General features: G+C 38.4%; 2 protein-coding genes across 4 annotated transcripts in view; one reads left to right on the plus strand and one right to left on the minus strand.

Moving 5' to 3' along the window:
* Positions 1 to 20,497, plus strand: part of hcn2b (hyperpolarization activated cyclic nucleotide-gated potassium channel 2b) — a 33,604-nt gene extending 13,107 nt beyond the window's left edge. For all 3 annotated transcript variants that reach the window (XM_058760097.1, XM_058760099.1, XM_058760100.1), the window contains 4 exons: positions 5,779 to 5,925; positions 6,006 to 6,246; positions 10,920 to 11,084; positions 14,717 to 20,497. In XM_058760097.1, coding sequence (XP_058616080.1) covers positions 5,779 to 5,925; positions 6,006 to 6,246; positions 10,920 to 11,084; positions 14,717 to 15,597 — 1,434 coding nt within the window. In that variant the 3' untranslated portion in view covers positions 15,598 to 20,497. The remainder of the gene's footprint in view (positions 1 to 5,778; positions 5,926 to 6,005; positions 6,247 to 10,919; positions 11,085 to 14,716) is intronic.
* A 126-nt stretch (positions 20,498 to 20,623) lies between these two features.
* Positions 20,624 to 24,822, minus strand: part of polrmt (polymerase (RNA) mitochondrial (DNA directed)) — a 52,542-nt gene continuing 48,343 nt past the window's right edge. The window contains 4 exon segments of the mRNA XM_058760096.1: positions 20,624 to 21,376; positions 22,725 to 22,798; positions 24,720 to 24,753; positions 24,756 to 24,810. Coding sequence (XP_058616079.1) covers positions 21,327 to 21,376; positions 22,725 to 22,798; positions 24,720 to 24,753; positions 24,756 to 24,810 — 213 coding nt within the window. The 3' untranslated portion in view covers positions 20,624 to 21,326.

A 24,822-nucleotide genomic window follows, 5' to 3' on the forward strand; every position in this document is an offset into this window, starting at 1 on the left:
CACACACACTGAAACACCTGCAGATGACCTTCTTATGTGTCACCGTTTGTTTGATCTTGCCAGATCAAAGTCGGTACCTATCGTCTGTTTGAGAGGATGAAACTGCTCAGGCCAACTATCCCTACGGCTGAGGATTCTGGGTATTCTCCGCAATCTGGTCTCCCTCTCATCTGATCAGTTGTCAGTCCCTCCCACTGCTGTAATTCGGTCTTCTTTGATTCCTAATCACGGCATCTGGTGCTTGTTTACACCTGCAACTCTTGCCTGCGACCCGTGTCTTGTCGTCACAAACAATTTGGTCACAAACTTCTTAACTATGCACTGTTTCCATTGAGCAGATCCTTTCTGGAACGTCCTTTTCCCTAAAAATAGATACTTATTTTGTTATTGTCATGTGCTTTAAAAGAAAATAATGTTTTGGGATACTCTATTTCAAAGAAATGTGTTACCCACCTGAGTAAAAAGGCGTGCATGTTCTTACATCTGACAGTGACATAGACAAGTCAGATAAAAGGGTCAGACGTTTCTGCGGTACAGCAGTTAGATGGACAGAACTGAGTTAAGCATATCTTAAAGTTTATCAGCAATCAAATTCAGTTTCAAATAGACCAGAGGTCTTTCACCATGCTCCTGAAGACCTACTGTCCTGCAAAGATTATTTCCAACCTGCTTCAACACCCCTGCCTGTGATTTTCAAGCAATCCCAAAGAACTGGTTTAACTGGTTCAGGTTTGTTTGATTAGAGTTGGAGTGGGTCTCCTGGAGGAGCGTGAAGACTTCTGAAACAGATCTCAATCTGTCCTACCACTCTTTCTGGCACATCCCATGTCTTTCCTTTGTTTGCTCAAAGTTCACTCTGGCCATTGGTTGAGCCGAAAAGTTTACAAACTTTGGAAAGCCCACCTACAAATGGCTTACTTATAGTTGTTTCTGCACATCAAGCTGGGATGGGAAGTAGTGTTTCATATATAAAGCAAATTTAGAGGTACTAAAAGGTAATCCTGTCTTTATTAAGAGCATAACTTTAATTCTACTCTAAACATATATGGCAACGTTTGAAGGAATGATGTAATGCGGAGAATCCCAAAGGGACTTTCGGTGGAGCTCATCAAATCTCGCCTCAGGCGGCAGACTTTCCTCTTCATTAATCACTAGCAACAGAGCTGCTTGCCGTCAGATAACAGAGCCTTTATGACAGGAGGGGAGTAGAACGTGCTAAAGATATCAACAAAAGCCATTCTTTGGATAAGATAAAGGGCCCATAAGAGGCTGGTTTTGCCCTCATGATCTAAAATAAACATGTAATGATGTTCCTTTGTGCCAAACTACACATTAAAAAGTAGATGATTTTTGAGCACATTTTAGATCCAGGGGACTCACTGGTGGAGAGGAAGAAGGGGATTGCTGTGATGGTCACGAGTGTTTGCATGTCTAGAATAGCAGGAATGTATTTACACAGAAAAGCCATTGCAAAAAGCAATGAAAAAAGAAAGAAAGTTTAGCAGAAGTTTGGCTAACAAATTTTTGAGTGTAGTAGAGAATCCCTTTACAGACAAAAACATTTCTCACGCCTTTGCAACCTGATGAACAAACAGCACAATGTCCCTGTGTAGATCCCCCGTTGTCCCATCACATGTCCATCTCCCCTGCTATGTAGAAACCAATGGATTGCCAGACAACGACAGATGAACGGGACATTAGCCATTATGTAAGAAGCATTACATTGCTAAACACTGACTTTCAAACACCTGTTTAGGTCCAGCCTCTAACAAATGCTCGCATGGAGTAGAATAACACAAGTCTCAGATCAGTTTCTGTCAACTCTCGACATCACTGCACCCCAGGGAATTGTGGTTGTACGTACAGGCCTGCTGAGATGTACAGATCGAGCTGTATCAATCGACCATTACGCACTGCCGTCTCTGCTTAGATCAGTATGTTAGAATATTGATCACAGCGTTTTCTACAACATGAAATGTACACAAGAAAACATATTGACTGTTGGTAGCATCATGTATGGAAACCATTTGAATAATATATTACAGTTCTTAGTCTTTTTGGCAACAATATAGAGAAGAATTACAACCATACCGTTGTAAGTGGTTCTGATCTTTGTGTAAGGTTGGTGACTACAGGGTTGTAGGGGTCTCGCATCACGTTGGTTATTACCCAACCATAAACAACCATAATCCTAGTTGCCATTGGATATCTATGGTATAAGTGTATCTGCTGATAGACTCAATGTCCATATGGAATGAAAGCTTCATATATGGTACACATGACTTAGGCTTTCATCCCCCCCCTTGGTGACTACGATGACCTTGATGCTTTGGCAGATGGTCATGGGAAATATATCACCCCTTTATGTCACTGACAGATGATAAACTGCCTGTCCTGTTAAACAGAAAAAAAAAAAAAACTGTGAACTGCCTGAAAATGTGATAGGATTTCATGCAGTTAGCACCTGCGCTAACATTCAATTCATAATTAATAGCTTGTTTCCACAAAGGATGGAAATTCCTGAAAGGATTTTGATACCGGTATGTCAGTTCAGCCATATTGGAAGGACAAAGTTGATTACGTCTACTATATTATGCAACATTGCATCACTTCTTTGATGACTTCTGTTAGGAAGCTTACACAGGTTAATCTGATCAGGTCCTACCTGTCCAGAGGTTTAGTGTAGGTCACCAGATGTGTAGCTTATCTTACCGTTTTGTTACAGCCACATATCTTTCTACTTTTCAGCCTACCTTTCATTCTTGCTTCCTTCATTTATTCTTCTATTCAGACTGAAGCTGAGTCACAGGAAGATCAAGAGGGAAGAAAAGAAGCTGAGTATCTGAGTTTAAACAGACTACAGTTTCCTGAGCTATAGACTTGGTGCAATTAAAACTTTCCTGAAGTGTTTTCAGTGCTAATACACAGACCTGGGCTGTACAGACTCAAACAGTGATTGCAACAAGGTCCAAGTAATTGTCTTCACGTTTCAGCTTAACACCTTGTCTTACTTCAAGGCTGACTGAATGAACCAAAGAGAGGAGAAAATAGACTTCCTTGATCGAAAGGGACAAAGCGTAAATTACAGAGTTTGTCGAGCTTGACGAGACAAGCGGGCACTGTTATTTGGAGGTGGCTAAATGTTGGTGTGCAAGTAAACACAGGCGTTTGTGATACTTTCTTATGATATTGAGTGTTTAATCATGGTTTTGTCAATGTTAGACAGTGATTTGCACCACTATTGCATTTTAAACCTTCAGTATTTCAAATAATTCATGTTTTCAGTGCTAACATACCTCCTTTGCATGTAAATTAGGCTCATTACAGATGTGTTTTATTCCCAGTTATTTGCCTGTTGCAATTAGCATTGGGCTATTACTACACGCAGAAAGAAATACAAAGTGGAAAGCAAAAATGGCATGCTGGGACCCCCCCCGGTTGTTTCTTTCGGTTGTGTGCGATTGTATGAATCCCTTATCCAATCATAATTAATTAAGATTGAATTAGATTAGGATTTGGGCTGGATTACTGAAACAAAAGGTTTTCATGAAATGGGTTTATGATAGGGATTTCCACCCTGAGCTAAAGTCAGTCACTGCATTTCCCATGATTCCCCACCCACTACCAAAGGGATGATGAGTAACAGTGTGCATGCTAACACACACATGCCACATCTGCTTTATATAGGGTCTGCATCTGACAGGAATTGTAAGCTTTATTATTAAACCTTCAGCTATGTTTTTGAGGATTAGCGATGTCATTTGTCTCATTTCGCGACTATCAATGCTATCCACAGAATATGCTCATTGTTATTTAATCAGATCATTCAAGACTGAAAAAAGAGAGCAATTTTTGTGGAACATCTTGTCAGATCTGTTGAAGAATATGCCGCAAATGTCATGACAACTGCATGGAGATCTATTGGTACAAGTCTTTTCTTCTTCTCAACCCCTTTTCACTGGTCTGGCAAAGGTACAATCACTTAAGAACCAGGTTTATCGCCAACATTTTGGAATGGTTCTAGATTGTCTTGGTTTCTGGGATCTTTGATTCAAAAATGGAGAAGATAACTGTTCTTTATATATTGTGAAGAAAATGTTTATTTAATAAGGCGCTGCTATGGTTTTTAGCATGCACGCAGGATGTTTTTATAGTATAGTTCACTCACAAATGCATATTGTAGTCATTTACTCACCCTCATGTCGTTCCAAATTTGTATGACTTACTTTCTTCTGTGGAATACAAAAGACGACACTCTGAAGAACTGTTATTGTCCGTATAATGACAGTGGGGTCCAAAAATCATTGAAAGCGTTTTAAAAATCCCAAGCCATAAATATGACCAAATAGTAACTTTGATTCTTTCTTTAACAAACACCAATAATTAGCTAAAATACTTACAGAATCCCTCCATACGATGGCCTGTAAAACAGACAGTACCTGTCACTAACAAGTGCAACAGACTGCACCCTGTTAGTAGCTCGAGGAATCGACCCAAGGCTTGTCAAGCAGAGCATATGTCACCGCGCACATACCAAGAGTCATTATCCACATGCTTTTTCCCACCAACACCATCCATCCAGCTGGGAGGTCACTATGGAGCATCACCCTTCCCCCACGTCATTATCCTGGTGTGCACATGACCTGCTGTAGTTGGGTTTTGTTGGAATATGAGGTCTGAGAGGCTGCCGAAGATTGTCTCACCTTTGACATTGCTTTTGAAATAAGGTTCAAATTTAGCACACCCCTATACTGTAAATAGCCTCCTTTCTTGGTAATAAGTGTTTGATGGAATGTGAGATCTTGACCTACCCATCCATCCATCCATCCATGACACGTTGTGACACAAAACAAACCTTTTCCTTTTTGCAGGACATAAATGCAATGTTTTCTTAAGTTAATTTAAGATATATTTTCATTTACATTAAATACACTGTTAAAAGTGATAAGTTGACATAACTTAAAAAAATTGAGGAAACCCGTTGCTTTAAAATTTTTAAGTAAATGATAATTAAAAAAATAAGTTAATTGAATTGTCAAGTTCACTTAACTATTTAAAAAAAAAAATTATTATGTACTTAATTTTAAGGCAACGGGTTTCCTCGATTTTTTTAAAGTTATGTCAACTTATCACTTTTTACAGTGTACTGAGTTATGCATTTTTGGGAAAAAAAAAAAATCTAATCATATGGAGCATGTTAAAAATATTCTAGAGATCAACCTCTTATTAGTTTTAGAGTATAAATGTTGTTAATTAAAAACAGGCTGTTCTGCAGTAAGTCTGTGTTTTAAGAATCAATGATATGCTTTTGAATTATCCATAAATATATCATTTATGTAATCTAATTTCTACACAGCATACATAGCCAAAACCATTTAATGCAATAAATGTACTGTATATTCCTGTAACATAAACCAGAAAGCCATCACAACACAGATAATGATGCAGAGAAGGTTAACTACTGTGCTATGAATAGAGCTTATTGTCCGATTCATCATACTCTTCCTGCTTTGAGAACATCATATTATCATAGACTCTTTAGTCTCTGACATCCAATGTAAATAACTTCCGCAGGAACGCCCATACAGAAAAACAAATCTGGGTGTTTAAATATTTACTTTAATCTGTGATCCCTGTCAGCATATCACGTCTCCACAAAAGAGGCCAAGTAGTATTGAAATGGGCAACCCACATGTTGGTGGTTGGAAATTTTGGGTCAAAAGTAGTCCTGAAATGTCAGCTTAACATAACTTATCCTGTGTCCTTTTTTCTTCTCAGTACAAGCAAGTTGAGCAGTACATGTCTTTCCACAAACTTCCGGCTGACTTCCGGCAGAAGATCCATGATTACTATGAACACAGATACCAGGGCAAGATGTTCGACGAGGAAAGCATTTTGGAAGAACTGAACGAGCCGTTACGAGAGGTACCATTCAGCACCAGAAAACAATACACAACTGATAACTTGCATTCAAACTGATAGTAAACTCACTTCTGTATTTCCAGGAAATTGTCAACTTCAACTGCCGGAAGCTGGTGGCATCCATGCCTCTCTTCGCCAACGCAGATCCCAACTTTGTGACAGCAATGTTAACTAAACTGCGCTTCGAGGTCTTCCAACCAGGAGATTACATCGTTCGTGAAGGAACCATCGGCAAGAAGATGTACTTCATTCAGCATGGTGTAGTCAGCATCCTGACCAAAGGGAATATCGGCATGAAGCTCTCTGACGGCTCCTACTTTGGGGGTAAGAAACACACAGAAAGAACATCCTATTCATACAGAAACATATCCGTTTTAACATTATAATTACAATATCAATACATGCAGTCAAATTGATTAACTGTGCAAATTATAATTATAACTAGTTACCTAGCTGGGGACTACTTTCAGGCGCTGCGTAATATCACTGCGCCTGCTGCGGCCATGGTACGGCAGCAAAGTTCCTTGATTATTACGCCGGAATGAGAGTATAGTTCCTAATCATATCAGCCTAGAAAATCGCAACTTTTCATTTTCCGGTCTTAGTACGATATAACTACAGAAGAGTCAAGTTTTAAATAGGACAAATATCGAAACTCTTTGGTCATTTTGAACGCGATGCTACTGGTCTAATCGGATTCAATGATCTATGCTAAGCTATGCTAAAAGTGCTATCGCCAGACCCGGAGATCGGCTGAATGGATTCCAAAACGGTAAAACTCAACTTATTAACTCTGGGGGAGTTGGAGAATGAGCCTATTTCCAAAAAAAGTGGAGTGTTCCTTTAAGGCCGTTTCTCAAACGGAAGGCTGCATCCTCCGGAGGTCGCATTTGTAGGCTGCATACGTCATCAAGCCTGGTTTATTTCAGTTAACTGAGCATTACATTTACGAGTCAAAAGCATATTACAACAATTTACACTTAACTAAGAATAATGGTCAAATTTATAACCATTAATATACTAAAATAAGATCTTTGTGACGTATGCAGCCTACAAATGCGACCTCCGGAGGATGCAGCCTTCCCGTTTGAGAAACGGCCTAAAATGCAACTTCAAAGTAAAAGGCCCAAGAAGAAATTATAATAAAAGATGAAAGTATTAGCTTTACTATTATACTTGATTATCATAATATTGTACATTTTTACATTTCCTAATCAAAGAAAATTCTAAGATCACTTAAGTCAGTTATATCACTCATTATCATATCAAACCCATTATATTGCAATAAAGTTATAAATTACTTACAGCCAAATGTTTTAAGGCTAAACTGCTGTTAGCATATATTTGAATGCAATTTCAAAGTAAATTCATAAATAAATGTAAAAACAAAATACTTTAAAAGTTCCAATTGGAATCCTGCTGTTCACATTCCTTTACTATTTTGATAAAGATAAAAAGCCTCCACTGGTTTGTGTTCAAACTGAAGGCTTTAAAAGAAAAAAATAGAAATTTAAATGCTTTAAAATCATATCGTTGCTCCATCTGAAACCCTAACAGCTCACTTGCACTGGAATACAGTGATAAATACCACTGACATTTGAACATGACTCCTTAGTTTCTCCCTCCAGCGAGCTTTGTCCCATTTAAGATGCTGCCCCCTTTGAGGGGCTTGCGTTGGTGATCCAGAAAAAAAGACAATGCTTTTTCCAGAGTCTTTAGGGCACGGTCTGGGAGCAGCAAGGAGCAGAGTTCACCGAGGCTGCGAATATACCAGGAGCCATAGGCACTGAAGGAGGGCCACAGATGAAGAACAAATGTGGCCAATTAATATCACCTAATTAGTGGAGCAGAACAGCAATGGCAGAGCAATTCATAATGACGAATACAGAGATTCCCTCGCCAAAAACAATTACACTGTACCTTTTACAGTGCATGAATGAGAGGGGCTTATTCATGATTCCAGACTGATTTGCCATGGTATTCTATATAGATCACAGCATTACTGCTTTTAACATGCCACAGTAAATTCTGTTCATAGTATTCAAATGCAATGCATTTTTTACATGTTAAGGTCTTAAAGGGATAGTTCACCCAAATATATATTAAGATAACATATATTTTGAAGCATGTTTCAACTGCTTTTGTCCATACAATGAAAGTCATTTTCAGACGACGGCATTTTTATATTATGATACACTTTTCTTGGACCTTAGAGTTGAATTGCACCAAATTACACCCATTAACCATTGAAAAAAACAAAGTCTCTCATGACTTTAGGTTACTTTGAAAATAGCATGGCCATTTTCGGTTAATATTATTTTCGGTTAATAGCATAAGCTACATACTGTATTCAATTTACGTGACCACATGGCTTTTAAAACTGCATTTGGCTACGTTCATACGAGTGGAACATGGATACATGATTCTTAACAGCTTATAGAAATGAGAAATCATCATTAATCTCCTTGGCGGAGCTTTATATATCATAAATGATGCACTGAATAGAGCATGTAGGTATAAATAGTCAGCGTCTAAAGTTATATGTGAATATCCTCAGTAGCAAGCACTTTCAGTTAATTTCTTTTCGTTTTCTTTAGGGCCATGAAATACAGGGAGGTTTGTGATATTGCATGTTGTTAATGTAATGACTGTAAACTGGAGCTAAATTTGATCTCCACACTTGTGGTAAAGGAGGCACTTCATCACAGATCTGACAGCTCAGTTTTGCATGCTGGGATATGCCAACCCAAACTGGGCATGTTGTGAAAATGTGATTTTTGGCAGACTGCTGTTTTTGCAGGGTTATTATTAGAGGTACAAATCTGACTTTTTTTGACAGTGCATAAGTTCTGGTTCAGTTGTATCGTTCAATCAATTTAGCTTTCAAACCAGTGCCCTTGTTAGTACACAATTCATGTGTATTAATCAGTTTTTGAGCTCTAGAATTTGAAAGAATGTCACATGCAGTATTTAACAAGAAGTTGTGTGTGCCAGCTTTACAAAAGCTTGTGAAAAAGGCACGTTGCCAAAAAAACAAAGAAAAACTTCAAAGACCAAATGAGCTGCACCAACAGAGGAAAATGCAAAGTCCACAAAATTACTAATTTAAATTCTACACATTTTAATGAAATACAATAACCAGTGCGAAAAAGAACACATTCTTTAGTCTCCTTAAAAATATTAATTTAATTTTAAGAAATAAATACATTTTGGTAGATTATTGAATTAAAAAAAAAAAAAAAAAGCCCATTGCTTTTTTTTTTGCAACAGTTGCAAATAGGGTAAGATTAATAAATTATCTTGTTTATTTATTTTACAAAAAATACTTATTTAAATAAATAATCGTAAAAGCTATACAATACATCAATTTGCCTACGAAAGACGGTACACTTTTGCGGTATGATAAAAGCCCACTTTGATTTACCAGTACACGAATATTAATAAATGTCCAACACAGTGTTTGCAAAACCATACAGCCAACAATGTGAAAATTCACCATTCAAAGTGCTGCTGTTCTACACTGCAGTGAAGTGTGTTGTAATGGAGTCATGCTGACTGAATCACAGAAGAATCAAATGCTTTTCAACCCCTGCAGTCATGCAAATCTATAGACCGTTTCTTTATAAAACTTAAGTTTGCTTAAAAAGTTGACAGTTCTGAAATACAACCAAATATGACTAAATATTCAGTATTATTAATTGAACAACTGTTTAAGGAACAGAATATTAAGTCTTTTGTCTCAAAGGTCCTTATTAAGATGCATGTTTATTGATTTTTTATGACAGGCAACATCCACTTGAATCCTCAGTGGAGTTTTATCCACTCTATAGGGATGAGGGCCACAGCAACTTCAATGAGAGTGAGCTGTGCCAACATTCACTTTGAAGTGTGGCCACATTTTCAACTGGGCAGATCCCAAATGCTGAGCATCCTTTCGACTGGGTGTGTGCGTGTAGATAGAGCCTTTTCAGTCAGTGATAGGATCTTACCTCTTCATGATGCTGAGTTTGACCTTCCTCTCAGAAAGAAGAGACATAGTCAGGAGACAAAGCAAACTGACAGGTCCTCTACAGTTATATTTTCAGGTTTCAGCTCCAGTGGTGGTGAAATTTTGCTGTGTTCTTTCAAAAAGAAAGAGAAAAGACATACAACTAAATTATGATGATTATTATGTTGATGTTTGGGATACTGTTCACAAGAGAACATTAGTTCCAATGATGTTTTGATTACCTGTTTCAACATGCCAAAATGAACACATGGTCAGGCTGGTCGGGTCTGTCTTTTTGGATGGTTTTAGAGGGTTTTTTGGCCTTTGTCCACTGGTCAGACTAGGAGAGCAGCTGGCCGACCAGCCAAACCAGCTAAACAGTAGCTAAGACCAAAGTTCCTGAAGAAAAGCTGCTTAAACCAATGTTGCATGATTGAACTTGGTCTACTAGCATGGCCAAGTTGGTGTTCAGCTGACCAGTGCCAGAAACCACTAAAACCAACATTCCGGTCTAGCCTGACATGGCTGGGAAACCAGCTAAGATGAGCAAACCATCTTAGGCAGTTTTTTTTTTTCCATCAGGCCTAGTCAGCCTTCACTGGTCTTAGTTGGTCAACCAGCTTAACAAGTACTGAAGACCTATCTAAAACCAACCAAGACCAGCAAACCATTAGGATGGTTTAAGAAGGTTCAGCATGTCGGTGCCAACAGCCATGTGGGCAGCGTGCTGGCATACTGTTGCGCTACAGGTGTCCCGAGTTCGAATCCCAATATATGCCCTCTCTCTCTCTCCCACTTGCCTTCCTGTCAGCTCTAAACTGTCCTTTCATAATAAAGGCAAAAATGCCAAAAATAAATCTTAAAGAAGATACAACACCAAGTACAGCCAGCCTTTGGTGGTTTGCTGGTTTTAGCTGGACTCCCAGCTTGACGAGAACTAAAGACTCAAATTAAACCAATTAAGACATATTCAACACCCACAACCATGATATGTCCTGTTAATTTTCAGAGATCTGCCTATTGACCCGTGGAAGACGAACCGCCAGTGTGCGGGCGGACACCTACTGCCGACTATACTCGCTCTCCGTGGACAACTTCAATGAAGTACTGGAGGAGTATCCAATGATGAGGAGAGCATTTGAGACAGTAGCCATTGACCGCCTTGATCGAATAGGTAAGTCGCCTAGAGAGTAAAATCAGTAGCATTAATATGTAGCATTGTGCTTATAAGAACCATGGTAATACTATAGTACTCCCCCAGTGTATTTTGTAAAGGTGTATTTACCTGTGTTAGAGGCAATAGCCATGCTCTAATCCGTTAATATGGGTGTGGGAAAAATATGCACCACATTCACACTGCAAACTGAGTATGTGTGAAACAGGCGTAACACGATGGCTTGCTCCGTTTACCGAACAAGAATCTCAACGTTTTTGAGGGACAAAAAAAGTAAGTAAAGTAAAGAATAAATTGAAAACATTGTCACGTGAAAACATGATCACGTCACCGGCCATTGGCAGGTGTGGCAAAAAGTTAGTTTTAGGCCCTGGTTAGAGGCATTACTGGTACACAGCCCAGAATCCATGTGTTTGGATATCCATTGGTCACATCTGTGGGCAGATTTGAGTCCCCTCCAAAATTTGTTTGTCTTCAACACGATTGTATTGTCATCTTTGGCTTGTGTCCTGAGCACATAAACACGTAATTTGCCAAGAGAGGCAGGCCACCTGCCCTCCTCACCCCTCTCAGCATCCTCTTTCCTTATCTCCCAAGGTCAGTGTGCTGCGGATGTCACTCTGTCACATGACCACCTCAGTTGTTTACATATTGGCCATGCAGCCACCCCACTCGCCGCTGTTGCCATGGCAGCCAGATTCCATAAATGATCAGTTCAGCTTACGGAAGAGTTCAGACCACAGATGCTTTGCAGAAGAACATCCGCTTCCACAGTCTCACATTCAATGACCTGCTGCAACGTCAATGTTGGCTGTTCATTTTAAGAACATCAGAAGTGACTCAGTTGTTTATTTACTACAGGAATAGAGAGGTTCAGTCATGACGTCAATTTGTAGGCTTACCAGAAGGCTAATTCGCCACGGGTTCCCTCAGTAATTTCCTATGGGTTTTTAAATAAATATGTTCTGAAATAAGGTTACTTGAAGAGAATTTCCTGTTTTGTTCTTAAAACATAAATTAAAAATCATTCATACCTGAATCGTGAAATTTGAAACCATAATGTGCTTAAAAAATATAAGTTGCTACATAATAGCAATACACCTTGTTAGCTCGCAATGGTTTCAAAATTCACCTTTGATGTACGGTTTTATGTTGTACAACAGAAAGTAAAAGCCTCTTCGAATAATGTGTAACTTTATTTGTACGTATAAATTCTGATATTCCCCACAACATGAAAATACTAATAATGCTAAAAATGTTAATTCTCCTGGGTTTTAGGACGGCAAACTGAACAGCTCTATTCAACATTACAAAATCTCAGCTCTAAACATGATGAATGCCATAAATCTGTGCCACACATTGCGTGATATACAGCACGTAGCTGTGGATATGGAAGACAGCTTGGTGAAATTGCATGCTCAAACCACGAGTGATAGTTCTAAGTGTTATTTGTATGTGGTACTGGAGACGGAGGTGAGAAAAATTGAAGGCGATGTTGGGGCCCTGCCAGCAGGAGCTGTGCAAAGGATGTCATTTTAGCTGCAAATTGTCTTGCTAGCAGCAGGGTGCAGGTGATAGGCACGCGCCATGTCGCGAGTTAGTGTTAGCGGTGCCGTGACTCAGCACAACGACACCAGTGCCAGACATTATAGCTTCCCTCTCACTGGAAATCTCAGCAGGACTCTGGGGCTTGTTGTTCACAGAGAACTGGTTGACCCATCAGTCTGAAAAAGCAGTCATCAGAAATAACTACAGGAGTCCACTGAGTAAAATGCAAACATCCATCTGAACAAGTTCAGTCAACACAGTTGAACCAAAAGAGGATACTAGAGGTGTGCAAAACCACATATTTTTTAAAATAAACAGCATAATTATGCTGGTTTGGGGTTTACCCAATGGACACGTTTCTTAGAGGCGATTTAAATAAGATCTGCTCTTGAGTTCAAAAACAGCAAGAGGGAGCGCAGTGGATTGGAACATAAAACAGTGATCCTGAGACACGTTCTTAGACTATTTTTTTTTTTTTACCTTGATAGACCATCTTTCTGGACAACCTCAACAATCAACTAGTTCAAGGGTGTCCCATCCAGGGGCACCGTAATGGAAGGGAAAGTTAGGACAATTCTAAGGGCCCGACAAGGAAACATGATTTCTAATGAGGGGGACAAACCCATAACGCACCCCACACCCCCAATATGCTGTTCGGGGGCCCAGAAACCATAGCGGCCCTTGTCCCATCCTCCTCCTGGATGACCACTTTTCTGCAGAGTTTAGTTTCAACACACTTAGGCCTGGTTTCACAGACAGGGCTTAGACTAAGCCAGGATTAGGCCATAGTTCAATTAGGACATTTAAGTCATTTTTATAAAAATGCCTTAGAAAAAACATTACTGTTGTGCATCTTGAGACAAAACAAAGGCACTGATATATTTTAAGATCAGTCAGCGCAAATTCCTTTCAGTTGAAACAGCTCAGATTTACATTTTAGTCTGGGACTAGGCTTAAGCCTTGTATATGAAACCAGGGGATAGGTTTTTTGATGGTTCGGATGTGTTTCATTAGGAATACAGCTAAACTTTGCTTGATCCAGGAGGAGGATTCGACACCCCTGGACTAATTGGCTGTTCGACCACTGTAATTTATCCTTTCTCCACATCGTGCAAGTCTAGCAAATTTCCATTACTTTTTAGCACCATATAATCACTTCACCTGGAAAATGAGACAAAGATTAAGTGTATTATGTTGTTTTAAATTGAGCTAGTGCTTCACTGTGTCTGACAATTACTAAATGCACTGAGCCTAATGGAGTAGAGCAGTGGTTCTCAATTCTGGTCCTTGCGTACCACCGCTCTGCACATTTTTTATGCATCTCTTATCACTTCAGACGTTTGTTCTATTTGACACTAAGTGCCCTGTGAAGTGGACATCATAGGATACACCGCCATGATTCCCCTGTTGAAAAAAACAGCATATGCTGGGTTAGGTATATTTTGAAGCACGGCTGCTGGTTTGAGCTGGTTTAAGCTGGTCCTGAGCTGAAGCTAGTTGCTTAGGACCAGCATAGGACCAGCACATGACCAGCTTAAGCCAGCTCAGACCAGCAGACATGCTTCAAAATATACCTAACCAGTATATGCTGTTTTTTCAACAGGGTCCAGTTTGAAGGGAGCATATATGTTCCATTCAGAGGGCATTAAAGTGTGCAAGACATGAATTTAAATTGTATTTATTTCCAGTATATTATGTCACACTTATGTCACAGTTCTCCGTTCAATGGATTTCCCGTGTTCAGGGAGTAGGTTGCAAAGAACACTTTGTAGGGACCCTGTCAATCGGAACACAGTTCATGCATGGAGCTCACTACTAACGAGCTGGTTATCTGAATCAGGTGTGTTAAATAAGAGACATGCAAAATATGCAGAGCGGTGGTACGCGAGGACTGGAATTGAGAACCATTGGAGTAGTGTAATGGGTTCACTGTAATAAGACATTAAACATTTTGGTTGTTGGTAATATTACTCTTAGACATCCTTCACTGCAGTATTCCTACCTAGTTAACAGATATTTGTGTTCAAGGCTGGCTCTAAAGTGCACAAAGAAAACTATAACTGACCATCATCTGTACCTTTCAGGCAAGAAGAACTCCATCCTGATGCACAAAGTACAACACGATCTTAACTCTGGTGTCTTCAACAACCGTGAGAACGAGATGATCCAGGAGATTGTGAAGTATGATCGGGAAATGGTTAAACTGGTTAAACAAGGGGACATGCAAAGGCCCAGGGCCATGTCCATGACTCCTTCAACTCACGGGAACATATTTGCAACTTCTAGTCAACCCTCTACAAGTTCTGCTATTGCTAGCCTTCAGCAGGCTGTTGCCATGAGCTTCTGTCCCCAGATGGGCAACCCTCTAGTGGGTTCTGGGGCGGTCCAGTCTCCCCGCATGGTTCGGCGCTTCCAGGTGGTCCAGAGCCAAACACCCCCAGGCTCCCAGTACTCCACCTTAGCCCTCGCCTCTGCCCTTGCAAGCACACCTGTCCATAGCCCTCTGGCAATGGCTGGTCGAACGTTCCAGTATGGTTCTAGCCCCCCAGGTGCACCCTCGGGCTCTCAGTTATCCCTTGTACAGCAACACGTCCCCAGTCCCACATATCGACCACCAGTCCCCAGGAGCACTCTAAGCCAGGACTCCCGAGCCCTATCCGCCTCCCAGCCATCCTTACCCCATGACATGGTGCAGCCAGTTGCCCCAAGCCCTCCCCAGTCCACCAGAGTCTCATCCACTTCCATTGGTCCCCCTCAGAACCTCCCAGGCCCTGCTGGTCTTAGAGGAAGTATCGCACCAAGAATGGCACTACCCCATCAAATGTCTGTAGGTGCATTTCCTCCTGCCTCCCTCCCTCAGATGAGACCCAGCTTGGATTCAGGACTGCCCAAGAAGGATTCAATAATCAGTCTCCCAGAAACTGAACCACATCACATTAGATCTAGATTATCGTCGAATTTGTGACCACGATAGTGTTGGTGGGCTCTGTCTGGGTCAGGAACGTGTGGACTCTCCTTCACCAAGTACTATTCCCGACCCCCTGTCACACCTTTGAAATTTACTCTCAGAATGTATGTGGTGTGACTGGCCACAAGGGCAAACAAACCCTCGAGACTTGATAGTATAAAATGAACATGTCTGTATCATTCTTACCACGATTGGAACTTTTCCATTTTACCTATGATATAAACATCAATGTAGCTTCCACCCTCACAATTTGCCTCTTTGAAATGGTTTTCTTTATTGTAGCTGTTCACAAAGAATACAAATGTACCACTCCCTTTTATATACTGTAGTTCAAACGATGCAAACTGATATGTGTCTGAATACCGGTACTTAGCAGTTTGCTTCTGATCACAATGTAGAAGCTTACTTCCCGCTTCTCAACATGAACCGGCTAGACAATAGATATTTAACCTATAATGCACAATATTAGAATTGTTATATATATTAAAAAAAAATGTATTCAATGGCTCGAGAGTCCCAAATCGGTTTTGAAACGGGATGTATTCTTACTGGAACTGCTGTCCATGTGTTTGTCTTATTCCTTCAGACCAAAGTTGGGCCAAAGGAAAATGTTAACATGAGATGACATGTAAGGGTGTGTCAAATGAAATGAAAGGATAAAAACAAATATAATTTCATTGCCTTGATTTTGACTAAAAATACTGTGCGTGTGACCATACGTGTGTGTTTTTCTTAGCTGTCCCACAACAGAGCACATTTCACTCGATTTAGCATTGGGACAATTAAATGAATCAACAGTTTCCTAATTAAGGTTCATGGGAGTGAATACCACATAAATTTCAAGCTAATTATGCTGCTGAAGTACGAAGTTTAACGACAGGGAGACTCATTTGCCCTTATCTGGTGCATTCAAATGCATTTAAGTCTTAATTACAAAGGATTCAAGTAGCTTTGTTCTCAAAGGTCAGATTTAATAATTAATGAACTCTTTATTTCAAAGATTGTGGCTTTGTCCTGTTTGTGGAAATCGTTCCTGCCTCACAAATAAAGCGTATGGATATGACTTAATGCTCAAAAGCCTAAGCAGTTGAGGGGGACTGCACATTTTAGAAAGCTAGTGAGGTTATGCAGCAAGTACATTGACTGTGATTACCCCTCCTCTGAAATGTGACGAGATCCATCAGGCGACGATGAGTCGCTCCACTATCTGTTGTTTTGGAGCACTAAATAACTCGCTCGCCATGGCTACCTAATGAGGTCTGATGTCCTCTCAGTCTTTGAATCCTTGAAAACCTATTTATATTCTGCTGTTACTTATCATTTCACAGCTTGGAAGAGACTATAGGCTGCTCCTATTTGTTTTTGGCATCCTGGAGACAAAGCCAAGTGTGAATTGATCGTTTATGACTTCTAAAAAAGAACAAAATGGGCAGATGGTTGCAAATAGCATCAGACTGTTTCTATGCAGGGTGTAAAGTTCATTTCTGATGACTTTGAATAGAATCATAATGTATTTCCCTTGTAAAAACAGACCGTTAAATGATTCCATGTGGACTTTTCTGTGCACAAACCAGTGCCGTCCCATAAGCTGATTAAAAAAAAAAAACCCTTATAGCTGCTTTTAATGATATCCTCAGTTTTATGTTGCACCAAAAACAGATGTTGATTTTATTCAATATATGCCAAGTGTTACTTTTTTGCCAAATTCTAAGTAATATTTCAAGCAATAAAGTTTACAATGTGTCCATAAGAAAATAATATTTGTCTCAGTTGGAGTTATCATTAACAATACACACGTTCCACAAAGTACCACTAAGTTATACTATGAATTATGGTAAAGAAAAAAAGGTTTTATGAGGAAACTTTTGTCTTAACTTTTAGAACTCTGCATACATTGGATTTATCATTATTTATCCATACCATCTGTGGTTATTTTTTCATGACTATATTGATTAAAGGGCCATGTTTTTAGCAGAGGTTCTGTGGTTTTGTTTGAATAAACTTTCAAAACATTGTGTGATGAAGCTACTTAAAGTGTTCCATTAATTAGGATGTTACAAGAGCCTGAGGTTGTTTTGCAGCTTTGCATGAAATAAAGGGGTTTAATGATGGGCCCAGGGTCAAATTTACTTACTGTTTAATTTAACTTAATTGAGTTCATTAAATCAGGTCTATGATGTTCGGTCCAGCATATCTGTAATGCAATTTTATTTGCTTTTTGATTCTAAATGGAAGTAAACCACAGCACCATCTCTCGTCACAAGCTATAATCTTCCACAAAAATGTGCAAATCTCATTTAAAAAATGTTTGCCCAAGTACCCGTTGTGTTTTTGCAGTCATACTTTCCCCTGAGAGCCTGTCTGATGTCTAAGCTGACAGTTATTAAGGTTTCAACACAATTTTGCATTTGTCAAACAAGCCACCATAAAAGAAGAAAACTTTAGACTTTTGCTAAGTGCTCCTGTATGTAAGTTCCTCTCTTGAACTTTCTCTGAGCTGACAGTGTGTCAGCATGTTCAACTTGTGGTCAGTCTACTCAAGATGCGACATGGTGAACCCTTGAGAGGCATCTTTCCCTCAGAAGGCATCTCTGACAACTTCAATCAATCCACTGTTGAGCACACAAAAAATGTTTGCATTAGAAAAAAAGTAAAAACTAGAAAAATAATTTTTTGGCAAAAATGAAGAAAAAAAAAAAAATGTAAACAGAGAAACAGTAATAAAAACATTATGCATTTGAAATGCATAATATATACATACAATTTAAATTCCAAGAAAACAACCCACAATTCTGAAGTGCATTACAATTTTTTTTCTTTTTTTTTCCTGGCATGCAGTCATCTTTCAGTTCCATTAGTAATGTTTGGGACATAAGGATCAGAAGAAGTAACCACATCAACTGGGAGATATGAATGAATTCATCTAAATGACTGCATCTAAGACTAGCTGGCTTTTATCTCTAATTTAGTCATAACATCTGAGATGATCATTTCAGTCATTGGGCTAAAATATATCTGCTCGTCTCATGTCCCTTCATGCGTGTCTTATAAGGGAAAGTTGTCTATTTTAGCCCTATTACAGGTACCTAATAAAGCAAAAAGCTTTGATTTTATTGTAGGATGCTGTTGGGCATGGCAGCAAGCGTCAAAAAGTGGCAACAGAAATATGAAGTTTACTTCATTAGAAAAATAGGTCATTTTAAAACCGCTTCAAATGTGGTTCTTCCAATACATGCAAATATCTGTTGCATAAAATTGTAGGCTATTATGCATTCATTCATCAATTTATATGCAGTAGTCCACAATGATGGTTTAGCAAAGTGATTTACATGATTATAAAAGTGCCGCGTCTTTAAGAAAATTACACTCCTTTTGTTGGTCATTGCTTTAAGTGACTTCTCAGACATCTTTTGAATGATTAAGTGGAGAGTTTCATCCAATCACTAGATTCGAGAGCAATCTTCATTCTTTTGCAGTGAAATCTGGATAATGACGAGAATGGTTCAGTGATTTAGATGATTCAGTACTGGATGGATTCAGCTAAGGATTCTGTTTAAATGATTCAAACAGTTTTGAGTGATTCATCAATAGAATCAGTTCATCCGAGTCACTTGTTTGAGAATTATATCACACTGGTAATTGTGCTTTAGAAAGACATTTATCTGAATTAAAATAAAAATTCAACTCTGATTAGCAGTAAATTGAACCCGAGTGTTCTTTTTGAGCGATTCATTAAACGAATCAGTTCATAAGAGTCAAACTCAACTCGGTTAAGTACACAAAACATTTCTTGCTTCATTTCAAGTAAAGCAAGAAATGATTTGCAGTTCAGTGAATCGGAGAATAGGATGATTCATCACTGCTCTGACAGATAGTGATTCGTTCCGCTAAGGATTTTAACATTTTTAAGGATTTCTTTCTAAATTTAGCTAAGAGTTTAAAAACTTCAGACAGGGTTTGTGAATATTTTTGAGTGAATCGTAGATCACATTACTCTGGTGGTTCCCAGCAGGCACACAATGTCATAAGCCATTGACATTTGGTTAAATTTCAGTTGCGAAGTCTGGTGACCAAAATTCAATGTCAATTCAACGTCTATAATGTCAATATTAATTTGATGTCCAATACCGACGTCAGCTGACATTTAGGTTATGTAACCAAAATCCAACATTAAGTCAATGTCAAATTAGCGCCAAATATTGACGTAACCCGATATTCATTCTCAACCAAAATGCAACGTCTGTCCGACGTCAACCTGGCGTTATATTGACGTCCTGTGCCTGCTGGGTTGTGCTGTAGAACAATGTGCATTGTGAATCATATTACTTGTGGTTCAGTGGTTCAGTCTTATTTAGCAATTCATTAAGAGAATCAATTTTTAAGAGTCACTTGTTCGTGAAATTACATTACACTGGTGGTTGTGCTGCAGAAAGACATGTTTATCTAAATCGCACTGCAAACACAACTCTGGTAAGTACACAAAACATGTTTTGCAAGAATTGACTGGCGGTTCAATGTATCGACAAATCAGATGATTCTGTAACACTGACATATTAAATAATTTATTAGTTTCTTCTGAGAGTTTTATTTAAAAGATTTACTTCATAAGAGTCACTTTTTTGTGAATTGCATTACACTGGTGGCTGTGCTGTTCAAAAACGTGTTTATCTGATCGCACTGCAAACTCAACTCGGCTAAAATTGAATTTCTTTCTCCTGTAAATTGAGGAAACATTGGCCGCTAAGTGTCTTAAAACATTATGTGGCGGCAAACAGCTTTAAGCCCATGAGCTATTATTATTGTAAGGGCAACTTCCCACGCAGAGGTTGTTCGAGATGTCAGGAAATGAGCAGGTCTGTTGACGTCGATTCTCATGTAATCAAGTGTAGCCTTGCATTGGATTGGTTTTGTTTCTCATTGCCCTTTGTAATAAAACGCTTTCAAAATTCAAAAGAAAGCTGCTGAAGCAAGCTACTGGGTCTTGAAATTTCAATAACAATTAACCTTTCGCAGACCCAGAGTGTAAAAATATCGACTTTATTTCTCGCCGAATGCCATGTGTACATTCTCCGACAAGCACCCAACTGATCAAAACGTCTTTGATCATAAAACACAGTCATTTAAGCACTCTCGAGTCCTTAAAAAAAGGACGGCACAAGGTCACATGTCATCCAAAGTTTTCCCAAAATACTCCTAAAGGTGCTCTATTATCATAAATATCCTCACGTTTCTTTGCTGGCTGTGAATGTGAGAGCCGCCAGCTGTGGGGGGATGCTGGGAGTAAATCATGTCCAAGTGGAAATGTCAGAGAGGGCCTTTCAGACGGGGCTGCCTTGAAATCGATGAGAGCCAGAATCATGTGGTTAATCAGCCCCGCGTTAGCACTCAGGAGTGAAGGAGCGGATCAGAGCCCCGCCGAGACAGCGTTCTCACTCCATACCGAGAGGAGATCCACGCTCTCGCACCCGCACACAAGGGCGACTCCTGCTGTTCGCCTCTGCCAGAACTCTGCTTCAGTGCTTAAGTGATGTCTTTATGATAATATGACAAGACAGACACACACACAAACTCGCTCACGCACACTCACTTATCTACCAGATCAACCAATCCAGTCTCAGTCACGCACACTTTTCGATGTAGTAAAAAGCAGCAATCTGTTTTGATGAGGTCTGTGGAGGGCTCTCAGCCTCCTGATGAAAGCTGTCCGTCAGCTCACGGTACGCTCCTCAGCTGAAGAAATACACTGATTCTTTCACCTTTTCCAGGTCGAAATCACCTACAAGAGAGACATTACATGATTACGGTGATTAAAGAACAGCATTATAAATGTCTTTACTGCCATTTCTGATCAATTTAATGCATCCTTTTTATATAATTGAAAATGGATCTACATTTTGCCTAAAGAACAACAAAATTACTGTAAAATTTAAGGGAAAGAAATATTGGGACCAAACAACATCAGCATAAATGTACATTTCACATAAATCACAAATACATTTTATTGTTTTTTTTAATGCTGACCAAAGCTGCATTTCTTTGATCAAAGATATATTAAAACAGTAATACTGTGAAATAGTGTTACATTATTTAAAACAACCATTTTTATTTTATTTTATAGATTTTGAAATGTAAGAAACATTTATTATTATTAGTGTTAAAAACTGACAATTATTTTCAAACGTAACTGTCATGAAAATGCCAAAAAAAAATCATATTTCCTTGCAAAATATAATTGATTTTCTTTTCTTAAAATAAAACAAAATATGACCCAGACATTTTTTGACAGGCTTTCACGAGATTCACCAAAAAGTGCTGCTGTGCACAAGCAACTAATTAATTTTAAAGAAGTGTAGAACCTACTAAAAATTTCAGACATATTAAACAATACCATGCCACTCTATTTAATCAATGCATTCAACTCTAATCAATTTAATTTGTTCTTGAAAACATGAAATGAATCCCACAGGAGGTATTAATATAGATAAAACAATTGTGGGTGGTTTCTGCTTGCTTGTGCACAAGATGTCACTTTGTTCTGAAGAACAGAGCAGAGGAAATCAGGCCTATGGGACACACATGGATGGACACACACTCCTCAGGGAGACAATTTCATTAGTGAAAATAAGAAGGAGTCCTGGAAGTATACTGAGCGTGACTCCAGTAGCACGCTTATCAAAACTATAGAAATAATATTACAGAAATAAAATCAGTGCGTGTATCACTGTTACACGGCGAATGAATCATCTTATTGCTCGTTTTTATTTACGCTGAGCTTTTAAACATGTTGTAAAAGCGCCCCCTCAATATTGTCTCTGCTGAATCAGCGTTTTGATGTGCCAGATGTGTTTGATTCTGCTGTAAATGTGCCCATGTTGTCCAGTGTGTTTCCTTCCAGGCCGTGTTACGTAAACAGATTAACCAGTTGACAGAATTAATTGTCATCAGTTTAATGAAATCTATCTCGCTGATGAGCATGAAATCACATGTGCGGTTCTGCGAGACGGTGCGATGTTATGCAATGGTAAAAAGCTGCCTTAAACCTGACAAGCTGTCAATGGGATGAGGTCGAGCCGCCCGTCTGTGTGTCCGAAAGTGACGGCTGCGGTGCTCAGGGTTTAACTCACCTGTTTGAGGAACACTGGCCAAAAGCTGTGCCATCTTATAGTGCTCTTCAAACTTCTTTGGTTTGGATACAACCCTGTGAGAGTGAAAACTCGACTCAATTAAACTGAACCACATTATGACAAAGCATTAGATATTAGATAGACTTTATGTGTTTTCCAAAAAAAAATGTGAAAAAAATTGTTGTTGATTCAGGGTTGTTGTTTGTAGGGATGCACAATATATAGGCAGCATATCAGACGATATTGGTGGTTTTTAAATATTTATTTGTTCCTGTCTATTTTAAATTTGTCTAGTGTATTAATAGTTTATCATATCATTTATCAGCTACAACCTAAAAATAATTATTGGTATCAGACAGAATTTCAACATCAGTTCATCCCTACAGGCTGATTTTGAATATTCATTGGCCAAAATTGGACATTTACTTACTTCCAGAGATTTTTAATTCACTTGTAGCATAAAAAATATTGATTTTAGCTTTTAATGTACTATTTTCATCCCTTTTTAACAAAAGCAGAATAGATTTATAATATTAACCATTTATCGGTTATTGGTCTTATAGTTTTAAAGTGTTTATTTATTTCCTTTTTTTATTACAGAAAATAAAAAAAGAAAGGTTAGGTTACATTTTATTTCGATAGTCTACTTTAGACATTCTACCAACTATAAGTAACTCTGTAACTACACGTCAACTACATGTCAAATAATTATCATTAATTTGTAAGTACATGTCTACTAACTCTCAGCAGGGTAGGTTTAGGGTTACTAGAATAAGTTGACATATACTTGCAAAGTTTCTTATAGTCAGTATGTTGTATGTTGTATGTTGTGGACCCATCAAAATAAAGTGTTAGAAGTTATTAAGCAGACAGTCTACTAATACTCTAATGACTGCTAGTTGATATGTACTTGCAAAGTTACTTTCAGAATGTCTGAAGTGGACTATCAAAATAAAGTGTTACCAAAAGAAAGTAGCACAGTTTTATAATTTCAGCAATTTATCGGTTATCAGTCTTACCTGACTTTTATTTCTAAATACAAACTATTTATACATTTTAGTGTGTATCAGTTTTCTTTCGGTAATACAGATTTGTAATATCGGCCATAAACTGAAAGATACTATAATTAATGGTATTGGCTGAATATTAATATCAGTATTCCAGTAGTTAGCGGTTTAGTGGTAAATACTAACTATTTTTTATTTATTAGTATCACCTGATACTGGATATTTATTGGCTGATATTGGATATTTCATGGTTTCATCCTTTTACAAATTCACTTTTAGTTTCCAAAAGTATTTATCGGTTATCTGCCTTAATATGGAAATGACCATTTATCTGCCAATATTTGATATTTAATTCTAAACACAAAGTATTTATACACACTGTTTAAATGTGTATGAATTTTCTTTAAGTATTATAGATTTGTAATATATCGGCCATGTATCGGTTATTGGCCATAAACAGAAGGATACCGTAATTATAGGTGTATAATGCCAAATTTTCAATATCAGTACTCCATTAGTTAGCATTTAAGTGGTTAATTACTATTTTTTAAATGTATCAGTATCACCTGATATTGGATATTTAATGGTTTGCCTATTCCATGTTTACTTGCAGCATACAAGCTATTTATTTTATAGTTTTCTGTGTTTATTAAAAAGAAACCACCATAGATTTATAATATCAGCCATTTATCAGTTATTGACCTTATTGGCCTCTTTATTTCCATTTTAAGTGTTAATTTTCATTCTTTCTTTCTTAAAAAAAAGCAGCATCATATCAGTAATTTATCGGTTATCGGCCTTAACGTGAAAATAATTGTTTATCTCTCAATATTTGATATTTACGAACAATTAAATACAACCTATTTATTTCAAATGTATAATTTTTCTTTAAGTACATCCCTAGTAGTTATCAGTTTAGTATCTAACTAATTATAGTAGTTAAATACCATTTAGTCGCTAAAAACTGGCAATATGCAATGGGACTTACGGTGGCCTGCTGCAATATTTCTTTAGAAGAAACCGGACAGCTCCTCTAGAATGGGCTGACTGTGCAGAGCCACAAACTGCTCACGACACACCTGAGGAGCGAC

The sequence above is a fragment of the Onychostoma macrolepis genome, chromosome 22, assembly GCF_012432095.1.
Source record: "Onychostoma macrolepis isolate SWU-2019 chromosome 22, ASM1243209v1, whole genome shotgun sequence".
Lineage (NCBI taxonomy): Eukaryota > Metazoa > Chordata > Actinopteri > Cypriniformes > Cyprinidae > Onychostoma > Onychostoma macrolepis.